Source organism: Triticum aestivum, chromosome 2A (genome assembly GCF_018294505.1).
Source record: "Triticum aestivum cultivar Chinese Spring chromosome 2A, IWGSC CS RefSeq v2.1, whole genome shotgun sequence".
Lineage (NCBI taxonomy): Eukaryota > Viridiplantae > Streptophyta > Magnoliopsida > Poales > Poaceae > Triticum > Triticum aestivum.
Window position 1 is genome coordinate 170,457,112 of NC_057797.1, and position 18,369 is coordinate 170,475,480.

At 43.8% G+C, this 18,369-nt stretch overlaps 1 protein-coding gene across 1 annotated transcript; it reads right to left on the reverse strand.

Moving 5' to 3' along the window:
- Positions 1–2,436: 2,436 nt before the first annotated feature.
- On the reverse strand, positions 2,437–6,371 carry LOC123188179 (O-fucosyltransferase 36). Its single transcript, XM_044600218.1, has 3 exons — positions 5,046–6,371; positions 3,001–3,250; positions 2,437–2,909 (listed from the first exon to the last, which is right to left on the reverse strand). The coding sequence occupies exons 1-3, from the start codon at positions 6,302–6,304 to the stop codon at positions 2,733–2,735; spliced, it is 1,686 nt and encodes a 561-aa protein (XP_044456153.1). The 5' UTR covers positions 6,305–6,371; the 3' UTR covers positions 2,437–2,732.
- Between the last annotated feature and the right edge of the window lie 11,998 nt (positions 6,372–18,369).

Genomic DNA, 18,369 nt, shown 5'->3' on the forward strand with positions numbered 1-18,369 from the left:
ATGTTTGTGAATTTGGAAAATGTTTCCGACTTGAAAATGTGAGCAAAATTGAAATAGTATTCGCGATCTGAATTTGTGAAATCTTTCACCAATTCAGGAAATATTCACAAATTGGAAAAAAATGTTGTGAATTCATTGAAGTTAAAAATGATCATATATTAGGAAAATATTCATGAATTTAAATGGCTGAGGCTTATGAGCACTTCAGTTCCTAATGGATCGGCCAAGTTCCTACGCTACTGTGTGATCACAATGAATATTTATTGCTATAAGCAATATTATATCATTTGCGGGTGAGAAGGGGCAAAGCCTATTTGATATATTCTGCCTCAAATAGATGACCTTTTGCACGGAGGAGTGAAGAGAATGGTCGGGGTGGACCGGCACATTTAGCTAGTGTAGTGAGTATAAGGATTTTGCGAAACTTTTCTTGTCGGGTGTTTGCCTGTTTTGGGAACCTTTCAGAAGGTTTCTATTCATTTTTCTGTTTTTTCTCTTGCTAGGCCTTTACTTTTTCCCTATTTTCAATTCTTTAAAATAATGTCCATTTCAAAAATAGGTTCATATTTTTACAAAATGTTTGAACATTAAAAAAGGATTTTTGGAAACTAACTATGCTTTTAGAAAAATGTTCAATTTTTTTCAAAAATTATTCAAAAGTTTAAAAAAGTGTTCACAAAATTTTTTATGTTAGTAAAACTTCTAAAACAATCTTCAGGTTTTCCAAAAAAAATGCTCACATTTTCAAATAACATTCTGTAAGTTTCAAAACAAATGTTCACTTATCAAAAAAATAAATTCAAATGAATATAACAGAGGCCTAAAATAAATATTAGGTAAAAATTGGACCTCTATGGTATCTCGCGAATGGGCCGTCCCAACCGGGGACGCCCCTGTGCGAAATAGAGCTATCTTGCAATGAAGAGCATCAAATAGGATCGTATAATGATGCGCTTTGCGTAAAATTGCTCACTGAAATCACTTGTTAGCGGTACCCTTTACAAAGGTCACTCGCACCCTCTTTGGTGGTGACAACTGGTGCACATGTGCACCACTTGTCGCAACCTGATAGTTTTGTCCTTTTCTCGTAGATTCTATATTCCAAAAAAATGCTCACATTTTCAAATAACATTCTGTAATTTTCAATAAAATGTTCACTTATCAAAAAAATATATTTTTTTCAAATGAATATAACAGAGGCCTAAAATAAATATTAGGTAAAAATTGGACCCCTACGGTATCTCGCGAATTGGCCGTCCCAATCGGGGACGCCCCTGTGCGAAACAGAGCTATCTTGCAATGAAGAGCATCAAATAGGATCGTATAATGACGCGCTTTGCGTCAAATTGGTCACCGAAATCACTTGTAAGGGGTACCCCTTACAAAGGTCACTCGCACCCTCTCTGGTGGTGACAACTAGTGCACATGTGCACCACTTTTCGCAACCTGATAGTTTTGTCCTTTTCTCGAAGATCCGTTTTTCCAAATCATTTTATCTTTTAAACCGTGCGTCCAAATCATGAACCGTTTTTAGCATTGGATTTTTCATGTCAAGAGCTTCGAAATTAAATCCCATGTTAATAGGTTTCGATGATTTTTTACAAAAACCAAAAATCAGAGAAAAAATGGAAACTGGAAAAAACCAAAACTTAAGAAACTAAAAACTGAATAAAGAAAAACCACCGAAAAAAAGGAACCTAGAAGTAAAGTTGTGGTTTTCACATTTTTGGGGAAGCACAACTGTGTTCTTTCCCATTTCCATTCTCATGTAAGCACACTCTGTGCTTTTCCCTTTTCGAGAAGCACAGGTTGTGCTTTCTCATGGAAGCACATTTTTTCTTCAAAACCTAGGAAACCAAGCAAAAGCCGAAAGAACAAAAAAAAACTGTGAATATTACGAAAATGTTTTGTGAATATTCTTTTTGAACCGTGAACATTATTTTTAAAATTTAAATATTTTGAAATGCGCCATTTTATCAAATATTTTAGTTTTTAGTTTTTTAAATATTTTTAATGAAAAGGGATCACTTTTTTAAGCTGTGACTATTTTTATGGAATTTTTTTTAAATGACAAAACTTCTCAAAAAATTACGAACAATTTTTTTAAAGGGCAAAAACCTGAAAATGAAAAAAAATGAAGAAAAGAACTGAAAAAGAAAACTGGTAAAGAAACTACAAAATAAAAAAAACTGGACCGGAACCTTCTAGAGGGTTCCTAAAACCAGAAAAAGGATCCAATATCAGCTTATTGGAATTTATTGGGCCAGCCCATTTCTCCTGTAAGATTGTCCGACCTTCTTCTTAGAAAGACCTGACGCGCGGTTCCTGCGGTTTGCCCGGGCACAAAGGGTGTGAAGCCGTAGCTCGAGGCAACCCATGTAAACTTTGTCACCTCATATTGCACGCTGTGATGCTAGTATGTATTTCATGGAAACAGAGTGCAGAAAGAAAACTAAATTCAATTCCAAGCAGTAGTACAGAGAATGGGCATTTCACTTGCCACACATGGTTAATAAAACACTGCACAACCCGAAGGCCCCCTTTGTATTCTCTAACCGTGTAAGAATAACGAACGCCGCCCGGACAAATCGGTGGACGACGCTGATACAGAAGACATCACCAACTCTTTTACACTTAGTTGTACACGCCAATTTACAGGATATATGTATATCACCAGCACGTCAAGGGAAAAAGAATGCCGCTATGAATCTCTCTACCATGGTACTACTTCCTCACTCTAGCTCCGCTATGTAGTTGGGTAGCTCACCCTGGCAGAGGTACTCGTCACAGTAGGACATCGATCCCCAGCCCCTCCGTAGCCGGAAGATATCCTCTGTGAAGGTGGAGCCTGATGACCCTATGAAAACGTTCGACAAAGCGCAGATTGTCTTGTCGAGCATGGCCTCGACCTGCATAAGCAATCGACACGGTTTGCTAACTGAACTATTGTCTCAATACGAGAACCAAGAGAAAAGAAAGTGGATGGGAATTGATATATACCTGATCATCTCCACCCATGTGTTTTCTGTACAACAAGGCATCCCATTTCTCCGAACCTTCATGCTCTGGTCTTCTCACAAGAGGTACTTGCCGGTCATTGAAAACAACCAACGACTGCAGAAGATTCGTCTCGCTCCCAGCAGCATCAGTCGACAGATATATTACTGGGGCATTAGCTTTCTCAATGATCCGCAAGATGCATCCTGCTGCCTGAGGGATGGGAAAGAAGCAGCTCTCTTTCTTCACATTACTGCACAAAGACAAAAATATATATCAATTAATGCCACACAGGAAAAGATAATTGCAAATTACAATAATATTTGTGTGTGATGAACCGAAAGTCTCGGCAGATTTTCCATGCAATGAGCTGTTTTCTCATCAATAATCCCCAAAGAACCTCAAACATATGGTGCATACAGGTGCCATAACTACAATGACAAAATGCAAGGAGTAATTCACACAAGTATGTGGTAGATTTTGTGTCAATCCAAGCTCTAACCAAGTGTCAGCTTTATATATATGATTTCTTTGTAGTCAAAAAAAAAGGGCAGCCCGGTGCATGTAGCTCCCGCTTGCGTAGGTTCCGGGGAAGGGTCCGACCACTTTGGGTCTATAATACGCAGCCTTTCCCTACATTTCTGTAAGAGGCTGTTTCCAGGACTTGAACCCATGACCTCATGACCACAAGGAAGCAGCTTTACCACTGCGCCAAGGACAGGAGCACTATTTCTTTGTAGTCATAGAGTAGGTACTAATTTCTTACAGCTTGTAACCTTCAAGCACAGGAGCACTATTGCTATAGCACAAACTCAAAGAACCTAATGATGTGTTAGCATGAACTGAAAGCAGATAATAACTGTCTCGTCACAATCAAACATCATGCTTCTTTGGCATATATATCCGTGGATATATCCAAGATGGAAAAGCAAAAAATAGAGTTCACCTAAATATGTTTCTCTGAAATGCTGTGACATGGTGAAACAATGAGCCAAAGATAACGGTGTTCAGTTAACAAGTGAGATCACGGAACTCACATGGTCAGCCAAATAGATAGAAACAATTTATTATACTAGCAGGAACTGTTGACAAGGAAACTCATAATGCATACTATCAGGAACTGTTGACAAGGAAACTCATAATGCATTGCTCATCTCTGTAGGATTTTCTTTGGACACAGCTGTACTAAAATATCGAATAGTAAATTACGATTAAGTTTATGTTTTAACAAAAATAATTTTGTTTAACTGCTATAGAAAATTACCCCAACCTGCGAGGTGCTGACTGGTGGTAAGTATTGAGCACTTAGCAGAAGTGTATTATTGATGTATCAGGATGATAATGGGTTTGACATATGCTAACCAAATATGACCCACAATGTGAGGAACCAAGACCAAGAGCAGCAACCAGCTCAAAGTTGGTCATGAAGTTAGCAAGTTAAACCATTTAGCTGAGCCTGACAAGTTAATTAAAACAAAAGGCAGAGCGCTCGTGAACTTTGGTGCACCCTCAGTAAGGTCTCAGGAACTAAAGTAAAAATAACTCTTCAGAAATAACCTTGACCAGTAGAAGAGAAACTATTGGCTATCTACACGAAGCTTACTCTATCATAAGAAAGATATGGTTAATTTATAGTATTAGCAGACACTTCATTAAAAGCCCCATCAAGACCGCCTATAGTAAATTTGGTCAGCTGTGTAGTAGTCAGACTTTGCCTTATACAAATTTAACTGCCTAGATCTAAATGAAGAGCCATTCTTTATCAAAATAAGTGGCTGGTGTTGTGGACGAATTATCTAAGCAGACAAGTTTCATTTTCCAAAATTGCAATGTCCAAAGCAACATCAACCAAGCAATGACAAAAAGAGGATAATGTATGAGCAACCCGGTCCAATTATAACAGAGATAAGCCAACTACTACTAGAGCCTAGAAACAAAATGCAGCCCTGTCAGCACGTTGGATCACAAGTTCCACAAACAACCTTAATACATGCATGTTGCTAAATATTGAGGTGATTGCTTACTAATTAACTGATATGATATCTTACCAGAACTTAAGAAAGCCATGTCGACGGAAATGCAAAGCAATGTAGTTTCCACCCAAGAAAGTCTGCACAAATCGCTGTGCGGTAAGCATTATGAGCCTACTTGGTTGGATCAAAGTCTTGCATTTGTGAGCCAATGGACCACCAGGCTGCATAATCCACTCTTCCTCAGCATCAGCATAGAACAACTCACCGACTGCAAGCACCTCTGCGTCTGTCGTGAACTTTGCCGTGATATCTGCTACATATCTCTTCTTTGGCACTTTCAGTTTTGCATCCTCTGGCCAAGCAGCCTCAATTTTCCCCATTGAAATCCCCACTGCCTTCAACTTCTTAATATGCTCCTCATCCATGTAACACGGGGGCGACGCCACGTAACATATAAATTGATCGATGCTCACTTTCTTCCTTTTATCCACAAATTCCTCATAAGTAATCACAACCTTCCTTCCAATACAATCATTAATGTGGTTGATATCAAGCACCTTGTCGTACTGATAATCCACCTTCTGGCTGGGAACCACCAAGATCCGGCCCAGAAGTGCCGCAAAGAACATGTGCTTCTCCAAGCAAATCAAGTGGTTCGACATTTGCCCAGAGAGACAGATGGCGAACAGGTACCGATTCTTCTTGGGATTCCACTCTATCGTCCGCCGGTTGTACGGCAATTCCCTCCTCCTGCACACGGGACCTGGCAGATCAAGATCCAAAGCATCCTCCGTAGCATTGCCGGTCCCGGAGTGGTGCGTTGAGAGGAGCGACTCCTGGATCTCGCGGTTGATCTTGATCTGGCTGAGGAGCGCAGCCTGGAGATCAGACAGCGAGACAGGGGCGGCGGTAGAGCTGTTGGTGGGCTCAGGGGCAGCAGTGCGGTTGAAGAGGCTGAGGAGGCCGGAGCGCTGGGAGCGGAGGAGGTAGAGGGCGTGGAGCTCGGCCTCGCGCATGCGGGAGGAGGCAAGGTCGGCGGCGGGCGAGGCGGAGGGTAGCCGGATGGAGGCGGGGAGAGACGAGGCGCCGCCGAGGGAGAAGAAGAGGATGATGAAGAGGACGGGTAGACAAACGCAGATGAGGAGGTACCGGCGGGACCAGAGGGCGCGGCCGAGGGATGTGGCCGAGGAGGGAAGCGCGGGGCGGAAGCCGGAGATGGAGATGCCGAATGAGGCCCGGGAACGGGAGGATGGGGAAGGGGGCTTTGTGTGGTTCTGGGGGACGAGGGTCTCGAGGTCGTCGTCCTCGTCGGAGACGGAGGGTTCGCGGTCCATGGCGGCGGAGGATAGGGGAAGTGTCGGTGTGGGGTGGGAGTGGCGGGGCGGGAGGGTGGAGTGATGTTGGGGGGAAGAAGGGTGGGAAAGATGGAGGGTAGATGACGGTGACCGTCGAACGGTGGGGATGACCGTCGTCTACCTTCGGGTAGTAGGCAAGCTGATGACAGATGGATAGAGCAAGTCCAACCGACTCTTCTTAACCCAAAAATGCCAATGATTACAGAGTAAAAAATATAATGTCATATCTTTTTTTTGACATCTAAGGTCATATCCTTCTTTTTTAAAGTCGGAGGATCTCAAATTCATCAAGAAAGGAGAGAGTTGCCTGATAATTAGTGAAAAATTGTACTCGTAAAAGCAAGGCATCTTAGGTGACCTAATAGCCCACATAAGAATGCACACACGCCGTCGAGAAGAAGAGCGATGTCGAGGTTGCCATTCGGTGTCACCGTCATCACTCCTCCACGAGCTAGCGACTCCGACTCTACCATCGACGACCACCAATGTAGCCTACACCGCAAACAAGCGTCGAGAACTGCACCGGCCAATGCCGAACAATCCGCCGCATGCACCGATGACCAGGCAGCTCCGACTTTGTCGCCGAGGATTGCTGAAGAAAAAGCGTCAAGCCGGCGCTAGAACCGAAACCGACCACCTGTCTCATGTCATCATCACCACGAAGGCACCTCCTCAATAGCTCCTACTTCACAAAGACAAAGTGAGGCACGACGACCCCTCGAACACGTCGGATGAGACCGACTATCAAAACTCAGCTGCAACCCAACTTCGCTCAAAGCCGCCATTGTTGCCACGCAAGAAATCGTGCAAACATCCACATCATCGGACGGACACATACCAACCACAATGACACGAGCATCCAACCCAAGGAGCGCGCAAAGGGGCCAATGCTCTTTAAGGCGGTGCCCTAAAGAGGGAAGCGACAATGCCGACGCCGTCACCTGACCTGATCAGACCTTAGACTTTCACCCGAAGAGTGAGAAGCAAGGGTGTGCAAAAGGGTGGACTCCATGGCGGTGACTCTAAGGAGGTGACACAATGTCCACGAACACCGACGTTGTTTACTAGCAAGAGCCCAAAAGGCTTTCACCCATATCAGCGCCCAATAGTACATCCCCACTCACTGCATCTCCGCTGGCCCGCACACCACCGACGAAGCCATCGTGCCATGACCAAGTAGAAGCCACCGCATTCCTCGTCACCGGGCAGAAGAACTAGCGAGCTAGATCCTCCCGAGTCTCACCAAATATGGCGCCCTCTGCGCCACACCACCACGCAGCCTCCGCAGTCCATGCTGCCCACCACCCCTTGTCGAGTTTTTGGTCTTTCTGGGCATCTGATTCTTGATCCGATTTCACAGGGTGGAAGGAGGCGATCCGACGACGTTGATGGCACTCCATACGAGCGTTCGCGGTTGTATGGAACGTCGTCTTTTGCTCGAGAAGTGCGACGAAGATTTCTTCTTTGGCCTGTTTGCTTGATTCTTTTATGGTAGGTGATTAGCACTTTAAATACATGATTTCACTACCATTTTTGGGGATCTTCTCCATATTATGCTAATTAGTCCAAAATACTTTACCTGGTGGATTATCAACAAAAAGATGTGCGCGAACGTGGTAAAATTCCACAAAGCCTACCATGTAGGCACAAAATACCTAGTAAAATTATCACATAAATTGGACTCATCAATAATGTTAACTACGCCACCTTGTTGAAAGTTGGGATCCGAGCTCAAGGCTTGGTCTAGCCAGTCGTGACTGTCGTCCCCTGATGGGTGGGAAACCGGTTTTTGGGTGGTGGTTGCATGAAGATCCTCGGTCAAATCCAAAGATGCTGCGAGGGGTCCAATCACCAGATCTAAGTTGTCGGGCTTCAAATCTTGATGGTGCTAAAACCGGCAGATCTCGGGTAGGGGATCCTGAGCTGGTGATCTTGGCACGATGGTTAACAAGAGGTAAAGGGGGCACTATTTTACCCAGGTTCATGCCCTCTCGAAGAGGTAACGCCACACGTCCTATGATACCTCCTTTTATTGATCTGGTATTGGGATAGAAAAGAGTATCCCACACCTATCTCCCTAGAGGTGAGCCTGGGTTATCGAACCCACGAGAGGAAGTGTAACGCCCCGAGACCGATGTGCCAGGTGTCGTGCAGTTATTCGCTGTTGTTGCCTTGTCATTGCTTGCCTGTCATGCATTGCATATCATGTCATCATGTGCATTTCATTTGCATACGTGTTCGTCTCATGCATCCGAGCATTTTTCCCGTTGTCCGTTTTGCAATCCGGCGCTCCGTTCTCCTCCGGTGGTCGTTTCTACCTTTCTTTCATGTGTGGGGATTAAACATTTCCGGATTGGGCCGAGATTTGCCAAGCGGCCTTGGTTTACTACCGGTAGACCGCCTGTCAAGTTTCGTATCATTTGGACTTCGTTTGATACTCCAACGGTTAACCGAGGGACCGAAAAGGCCTCATGTGTGTTGCAGCCCAACACCCCTCCAATTTGGCCCAAAACCCACCTAACTCTACTCCATCATCTAGAACGTTAGATCACGATCGCGTGGCCGAAAACCGCACCTCTTTTGGACTCTCCTAGCTCCCTCTACCGATAAATATGTGCTCTCCTCCGAAATTTTCGCGCAGTCCAACCCTAGATCCAACTCCCTCCGCGCCGCCGGACATGTCCGCCCGCCGGCGGACGCGTCCACCCAGCCGGCCACCTACCCCCGGCCAATGAGAGCGGGCCACGTCACCGCCGCCGCCACCTTCAGCCACTCAGCCGCCGCCACCTCATCCAGCGCCCGCGCCCTCTCTCCTCCCGCCGCCGCAGGCCCGCGGGGCCCGAGGCCGGCCCGCGCGGCCCAGATCCGTCGCCGCCTGGCGCTAGTCGCCACCAACCGCCCGTGCACCCCCGCGCCTCCGCCCGCCGTTCGTCGCCGGCGCCGCCCACCGCCGCCTCGCCATGCTCGCCGCCGCCGCCCGGGGCTCGCCTCCCCGCGCCTGCGCCGCCTCGCCGCCTGCCGCCTCGCCGCCATGCGCCGCCACGCCTCCTCGCCGCCGGCCACCTCGGTCGACGTGCGCCGCCACCTCGCTCGCCGGCGTCCTTCGCCGCTGCCTCGCCGGCGTCGTCCTCCGGCCTCCGCGTCGCCTTCTTCCTCCTCACCGGCCGTCTCCCCCGTCTCCGGCGAACTTCTCCGGCGAGATCCACGAAGCGGGATCAGATCCACCACTCCCCCGATCCAAACGCCCCTTCTAGATCCGGATCCCTCCGTCCCGTACCACTTCGTCCCGGTTTGACTTTTTCCGGAGGTATAATTTTCACCAAGTCCCCGAAATTCCAGATCCAAGTGGTCATGTTCATGGCCTCGTAACTTTGCATCCGTAGCTCCGATTCATGTATATAGCATATCAAAATGTTCACCTCAGAGAGTACATCATTTCATTCCATTGCATCATTTTCATTTGAGCTCATCTTGATGCCCGAAATGCTATTAGAAGAGGGCTACTTGAGATAATTGTCAGATCTGCTACTCCATTTAGCTTTTTGTCATTTTTGCCATGAGTAATGTGTGCATGCTATGACCTGATGCTCTACATATGTTTTGTTAAGGGTTTTGCCATCTTTCCAGAGGTGCAACCCATGTATTTTTAGGATGTGTGTGGTGACTTGTGCAAGCTTGCAAAGTGGTGCACTTGCTAATTCTGTTTTCAGGGACTTAGTAATTTCACCAAGTCCTGGAGCAGTTTATCTCATGATGCCATATGTTCATGTTGTTTCCTAGTGATCCGTGCCTCTTTTGAGGATGATCAGTAAGGATGTTTTGTTAATATTGTAGTGCTCTTTCCATCCATGTCTTTGTTTGCAATTATGGAGCACCCTAGCTTGAGTCAATCGAGCTCTACTTTTGCTACTTTGTGAATCTGGGCAGATTGTCAACTTGTTTGCAATTTTGCCGATGATGTTGTAGTTGATCCATGCATGCTATGCTATTGTTCTTGCCATGTCTAGATTGCATTTTGTGCCTTCTTGATGGGTGTATGCTTGTCTTGCCATGACTTGCACCATAGTGAGTGCATCGAGCTCGTGAACATGCCTACTTGAGTTATATTTCAGTATGTGTCAGTTTTCACTAAGTCTGAAAACTGATTATGTTTTTGCTATGTTCACGTGCTTGCAATTGTATTTTCTGATCCCTTTTGGCTCAAGGTCACTAAGGGACTTTTGTTAAGTTCTTTGAGTAGCTTCATTCCATGCTTTACTTTGCCATGTTCAGATCCTGTAGCATGTAGTTTTGTTGCTCCGAAGTGGGCTACCCGATCTGAAATTCCAGACAAGTGTTAATTTCACTAAGTCTGAGATCTGTTTGTCATATGCATTTTTGCCATGCTTGTTTGAACTGGTTAATGGATGATTTGGCCGTAGCTCAGTGCTAGACTTTTGTTAAGCATCTTGAATGCATCCCTAACATGTATTTTGTTGTCATATTTGGGTGCTGTAGCATGTTCATCTCATTGCATTTAGATGGCTACTTGCTGTAAATCGCAGACCGATGTCATTTTTGAATCGCTTGCCATTTCCAAACTGTAACTCCGATTCCGGCGTTCTTTATATCGTTTTCAAGCGATTTCATCTCATCTTTCTAGTGGCACACTTGGATTTCCAAGTTGAGGCCAGGTTCATGCATTCCTTGTCAAATCATGCATATGCATCGCATACCGCATCCCGCATATCATACCATGTTCTTGTGTTGGTTGTTTACTATGTTGTGTGCTTCTTTTCCGGTGTTTGCTTCTTCGGGTTGGTTCCGGTAACGTTGTTCTTGTGAGGAACCGTTCGTCTATGTCCATTTGTCTTCTTCATGGACTCGTTCTTCTTCCTTGCGGGATTTCAGGCAAGATGATCATACCCTCGAAATCACTACTATCTTTGCTTTGCTAGTTGCTCACTCTTTTGCTATGCCTATGCTGTGATACCTACCACTTGCTTATCATGCCTCCTATAATGTTGAACCAAGCCTCTAACCCACCTTGTCCTAGCAAACCGTTGTTTGGCTATGTTACCGCTTTTCTCAGCCCCTCTTATAGCGTTGTTAGTTGCAGGTGAAGATTGAAGTTTGTTCCTTGTTGGAACATGGAGATGTTGTTCCTTGTTGGAACATGTTTACTTGTTGGGATATCACTATATATCTTATTTAACTAATGCATCTATATACTTGGTAAAGGGTGGAAGGCTCGGCCTTATGCCTAGTGTTTTGTTCCACTCTTGCCGCCCTAGTTTCCGTCATATCGGTGTTATGTTCCCGGATTTTGCGTCCCTTACGCGGTTGGGCTATAATGGGAACCCCTTGACAGTTCGCCTTAAGTAAAGCTCTTCCAGCAATGCCCAACATTGGTTTTACCATTCGCCACCTAGCCGTTTTCTTTCCCTTGAGTCGGCCGACTCAAGGGTCATCATTATTTTAACCCCCCCCCCCGGGGCCAGTGCTCCTCTGAGTGTTGGTCCAACCTGTCAGCTACCGGTGACCACCAGGGGCAACTCTGGGCTGGCCTACCCGTACCTAGGACAATCTGAGTGTGCCCTGAGAAAGAGATATGTGCAGCTCCTATCGGGATTTGTCGGCACATTCGGGCGGTGTTGCTGGTTTAGTTTTACCCTGTCGAAATGTCTTGTTGTACCGAGATACCGAGTCTGATCGGAATGTCTCGGGTGGAGGTCTATTCCTTCGTTGACCGTGAGAGCTTGTGATGGGCTAAGTTGGGACACCCCTGCAGGGATTGGAACTTTCGAAAGCCGTGCCCGCGGTTATGGGCAGATGGGAATTTGTTAATGTCCGGTTGTAGAAAACCTAAAGTCGACCTTATTTAAAATGAATCAACCGCGTGTGTAACCATGATGGTCTCTTTCCGGCGGGGTCCGGGAAGCGAACACGGTTGTTGGAGTTATGCTTGACGTAGGTTGTTATAGGATCACTTCTTGATCATACTTTTATCGACCGTGCTTTGCCTTCTCTTCTCGCTCTCTTTTGCGTATGTTAGCCACCATATATGCTAGTCGCTTGCTGCAGCTCCACCTCCTAACTTTACCTTACCCATAAGCTTAAATAGTCTTGATCGCGAGGGTGCGAGATTGCTGAGTCCCCGTGGCTCACAGATACTTCCAAAACTAGCTTGCAGGTGCCGATGAGTCCGTGCAGATGATGCAACCAAGTTCAAGGAGGAGCTCGATGAAGATCTTGTCCTTTGTGTTGTTTCGTTCTAGTTGATCAATAGTGGAGCCCAGTTGGGGTCGACCGGGGACCTTTTGTCGCATTTGGGGTTCTTCTTTTATTTTGGCTCTGTAGTCGGGCCTTGATTGTATCTGATTGATGTAATGCTTTATTCATGTAATTGGGTGAAGTGGCGATTGTAAGCCAACTATGTATCTATTTCCCTTATTATATTACATGGGTTGTGTGAAGATTACCTCACTTGCGACATATGCCTTCAATGCGATTATGCCTCTAAGTCGTGCCTCGACACGTGGGAGATATAGTCACATCGAGGGTGTTACAGGAAGCCTCCCTTGAAGCGATGGTCTCTAGCAAGCTTTTGTCAAAGTGTAAACTCTAGCTTTTGACCGGATTAGCAAGCAAATAATGATTCAAACACTTATAATAAAAAGATGTACGGGTATGAGGTCTTATGCTTACAACCTTTTATTTGCCTGTGGATCAAATAGGGTATTAAATTGTGCGCTGGAAGTCACCCATCAAGATTTTCTTTTTACGGATCGAAGTGGGGGATGTGTCCAAATAACATCTTGACCAGCATGAGCCCTGCATCAAGAATTAGTTGTCCTACCGCAGGCCCTATCCATTGCGCGGGGTTGCCTCGATAATTAAGATAATGAAATCAGACAGGAGTTTTGGGTGTTTAATGACTACACTCCATTTACCCTCAAGGTTATGATCCATGTTACCCTACTGAACCTTACTGTCAACGGTGTTCGGTGTAACACTTCATGGTCTCCTTGCTCCTAGCCTCACCGGTGCTTGATCTCCATGATCCTGGGTACTTGCGGGGATGAAGATCGCAGACAAGATAAGAGGCATCTTCATGGAACACTTTTATTTCACATATACAGGACATTATGTCAAAGTCTTCCATTGATCCCTTCAACAAATACCTTGGGTTGCAAGGTCATGCCGCAACCCATACTTTACCAAACTACTCACACATGGAGATCAGATCGCGGGAAGAAAACATTGAAGAACACATATTGAGATTGATTGATTGCAATATGTCTTACAATGGATGCCTTGTGCGATGCGCGTTTACAAGTATGAACTAGATGGGAGAGCACTATGGTGGTGGTGGAGATGGATACGGAGATAACGATGGTGGTGGCTAGGGTTTGTGCATGAAGATGATGATGAAGAGGTTCTGGCTTCTATGCACGTCGCCCTGTTGACATTTCAATGAGGTCCCTTTAATAAAAAGTTGTTCGGGTTGACGATCTGCCTCAAAATCCACGCCAAACGGGCGCTCATACGGGTGCTCTCACCTGTATGGAACGCCATCTTTTGTTTTGTTTTCACGGAAACGTCTCATGTTGATTTATTCTTCCTCCATTCCGTTTCCACACATGATTTCTTCCCTTTTAGCCCATTTCTTGTGGAAACACATCAAAGAGAGGATTTGTGAAATCATTTGCATTCATTAGTCATTCGTGGCAATATTGGAGCGAATGTCTCTTTTTAAATGAAATATCTCGGTTTAAACATAGGTGGAATGAGTGTACAAATATCACTCGTCAACTCCCCCAAGCTTAAACTTGACCATCCTCGAGCAACATAAAGAGAAATCTGAATCATAAGAAACTCAGTTTTTTCAACCGAAATAAAGGTTTTGGTTCACTTACGATCGGTACACCTAGATAGCCCTCCGCTTCTTGACCTGAAAACTCACAGCTGTAGCGGTGGCATGGTTATAGTGCAAGTGTTAGTGAAGCGAAGATAATCAACACAAAGTTCTTTATCTACTAGATAAAACAACTTTACAATTCTATTTATTCTAGACAACAGTTGCTTGCTGAAAATGCACGTAAGAGTTTTCTTTGATAGAGCCATAAAAACATATGTTAGGGAGTGAAAAGCAGCAAAACATGATTCTCTAATGCTCATAAGCACACCCACAATCATTTTCTCCTCAAGGCTCTCAAGCACTTTATTTCAACCATTGTTTGCTAGAACTTTGATTTTCACGTGAAGGGATTATGCCAACTAAATGATCATGCATAGGTTTTCGATGTGGCTTAATGTTTGGGAACTATGGACCTCTGATATATGTCTCTTTCGAGCTCTTTTTTATTAGTCCCCTTTATTTACCACATACACACCATTTCAAGAGAAAGCCGAATAATATGCGTTTGTAGTGTTGCCACTACGTACGGTAACAAACTCGCTCATAGCCGAAATCCGAGCTATCACTTGTGGTGGGTCGTTCATTGGCCAGTGAGTCCTCGACATAACATCAAGAAAGGTGACGAAGCCACATTTACACATGTACACGTGCATATAGTAGCAGGGACATGGCACCAGCAAGGAGCTGAAGCACCATGTAAGAGATACAACACATATTTTTGGCATAATCTCGTTCACCCTTCAACCAAGCCCCTCTAGACAATTTAATCCACAAGCTCTATTAAGTTTATTAAAATTAACAACATGGGGTTGAGAAATTCAAACATAACTTCCACTACAATTTTCTCAACTCCCAAGTGAAAAGACTTTCTCTTGTGCAAAGTTATTATTGGTTAATATCATTTCATTTAAAAACAGTCCCACGGCAACAAGTCTTGGTTGTCCAAACTAAACAGAACAAAGGCTATAATTATTTCAGCTACAAGAACAAAACCTTTGTCTTAATTATCAAGACTTACTCCCATCTGCACATATCACACATACTACTGCTACATCTACTCTAAGTATTTTAAGTGCAAAAGACGGGGGTCGTAGGTCATACCTTCACGGTTTCGAACTTACGCAATTTTCTTTCGTACTCTTGCATTCCTTGTTGTTTGGTGTAGATCAACTCCTCTAAAAACAAAATGCAAACAAACTCCAAAGGGCTAGATAAAGAACAACAGCAAAGCAGAGCTTATTCTATGGTTTTTTGGTTTTTGAAAACTAACTTACAATCGAAAAATCGCAAAGGAAAATGAAAAATAAAAGGCAGAAGCAAATAAAAGCAAAGTGTTGGAACAAACCAACATGAGTCTTTTGAAGCTCTACGAGCTTAAGTACAACCACAATACAAATTATTCAAATACCGCCACATCTTGATGTAGAAGTGCTAATAACCTCCCCCAAGCTTAGGCTTTTGCAAGCCCAAACCGGCAAGATCATTGCGACTGTTGGTCAGGAGCCCACTCTTGGCTCCAGTTGGAGAAGTTCATGTTCATGTAGGCGAACATGTCTTGAAGGGATGCGGCGAGGTTGCTCATATCATCAATAGAGCCCTAGAGGCTACTAAGGTCCACGTAGGTGGTGTAGTCTCCTTGTTGTGGCTGCTCTTGGGGTTGCTCCTCTTCTTCATTAGTGGCGAGTTCTTCTTCATCTACTTGTTCTGGTTCCGAGCCTTCTTGGTCAAAAGTTGCATCTCCTTCCTGTGCAACATAATGCAATTGTCCATGCTCAATGGAGAAACAGTTAGGAATAGGAGTAGTCAACAAGTGTGCCACTCCAGGAATTCTAATGCAGTGACGACCATGATGACCTACTACCATTCCAACGCTAGTAAGAACTTGAATATTAACAAGGGTGTTACTGAAAGGATCAAGATGGACCTAGAGGGGGGTGAATAGGTCCAATTACAAATTTTAATTCTTACTTGGCAATTTTAGGCAATAATGCAGAATATGAAAGTGAGCCAAACAATTGCAAAGGTGATACATATCATGAGTTTTGCTTGGAGCGTCTTGTATTATATGAGTCTTGGCTTGTTTTGCTTTTTATTTTAAGTCGAGTATCCTTGCTGGACACACCTATTTGAGAGAGCCGAACTTATGCTATGATTTGTTAGAATTGCTCTCTATGCTTCACTTAAATCTTTTGAGCTATGGAATTGCTCTAGTGCTTCACTTATATCTTTTTTAGCACGGTGTACTTTATTATTTTTGAAGAAATGCTCTCATGCTTCACTTAGATTTATTTTAGAGTTAGTAATTTTTTAAAGAAATTCTCTCATGCTTCACTTAAATTATTTTGAGATAATAAAAAAATGTATGCTCATGTTCTTCACTTAGATTTGTTTAAGCTATCAAAAGCAACATGTGAAATTAGTCCCAAAGTGATAGATATTCAAGAGGGATATAATAAAAACTTTCATGAAGGTCATTGGAAAAAATAAACTTGATTCCTTGTAATAGTTTTGTGATATGATGATATAATATGTGAGTCATGTTGATGAGTAATTATGCTTTAGTAAGAATATTGATGTCAAGGTTTGTGATTCCCTATGCAAGCACGAAAGTCAATAGTTATGCAATGAAATTACATCCTACTTGTGGTGCATTATTCGGTGTTAGTTATGCTTAATACTCGCTTATGTGATTTTTTGTTTCTTGGTTGGATGCTTCTCAATCTTTTGCTAGCCTTCATTTTTGCCCTAAGTATGATTACTACTTGTGCACTAAAATCCTTAAACCAGTTTTGCCATATGAGTCCACTATACCTACCTATATGCGGTATTTTCGTGTCGTTCTAAGCAAATTTGTATGTGCCATCTCTAATTTTCAAAATAAATTTCCTTTTTGTGTGCTCGTACCACTCATGAAACGGTAGGGGGTGGCCGATATTTTTCCATGCTAGATGTGTTATTCTCAAGATGAGTGTTTATTCACTTGTCATTGCACGAGAGTACGACAAATGTATTAGGGATGCCCAGTCTTGAAATGGAAAAAGAATTTACTTTATGTTGTCAAATAATAAATTCCTTGGAAAGTGTTGGTATGGATGGCACCCTTGGATTCAGTTAGCCGTGGGATGTGAAAGTCTGGTGGAAAAAGGAATAAACTTTATTTTCTATTTGGGAACCGCCTATGATATATCTAGCATGGAAAGTATTGGGAACTACTCAATCGTTTTCATTGACAGAAAAATCATGTCACCCAAAATGTTTTTATCTCTATCTTTTTCGCTTTGAGCTCTGGCACCTCTACAAATCCCTACTTCCCTCTACGAAGGACCTTTCTTTTACTTTATGCAATTTTAATTTTTATTTGAGTCTCCATCTTCTCTTATAAAGCACCAACTAAGGGGTGAAGGAAATATGCCCTAGAGGCAATAATAAAGTTATTATTTATTTCCTTATATCATGGTAAATGTTTATTATTCATGCTAAAATTGTATTAACCGGAAACTTAGTACATGTGTGAATACATAGACAAACAGAGTGTCACTAGTATGCCTCTACTTGACTAACTCGTTGAATCAAAGATGGTTAAGTTTCCTAGCCATAGACATGAGTTGTCATTTGATTAACGGGATCACATCATTAGAGAATGATGTGATTGACTTGACCCATCCGTTAGCTTAGCACAATGATCGTTTAGTTTGTTGCTACTGCTTTCTTCATGACTTATACATGTTGCTCAGACTATGAGATTATGCAACCCCCGAATACCAGAGGAACACTTTGTGTGCTACCAAACGTCACAACGTAACTAGGTGATTATAAAGGTGCTCTACAGGTGTCTCCGATGGTACTTGTTGAGTTGGCATAGATCGAGATTAGGATATGTCACTCTGATTGTCGGAGAGGTATCTCTGGGCCCTCTTGGTAATGCACATCACTATAAGCCTTGCAAGCAATGTGAATAATGAGTTAGTAGCGGGATGATGCATTACAGAACGAGTAAAGAGACTTGCCGGTAACGAGATTGAACTAGGTATTGAGATACCGACGATCAAATCTCGGGCAAGTAACATACTGATGACAAAGGGAACAACGTATGTTGTTATGCGGTTTGACCGATAAAGATCTTCATAGAATATGTAGGAACCAA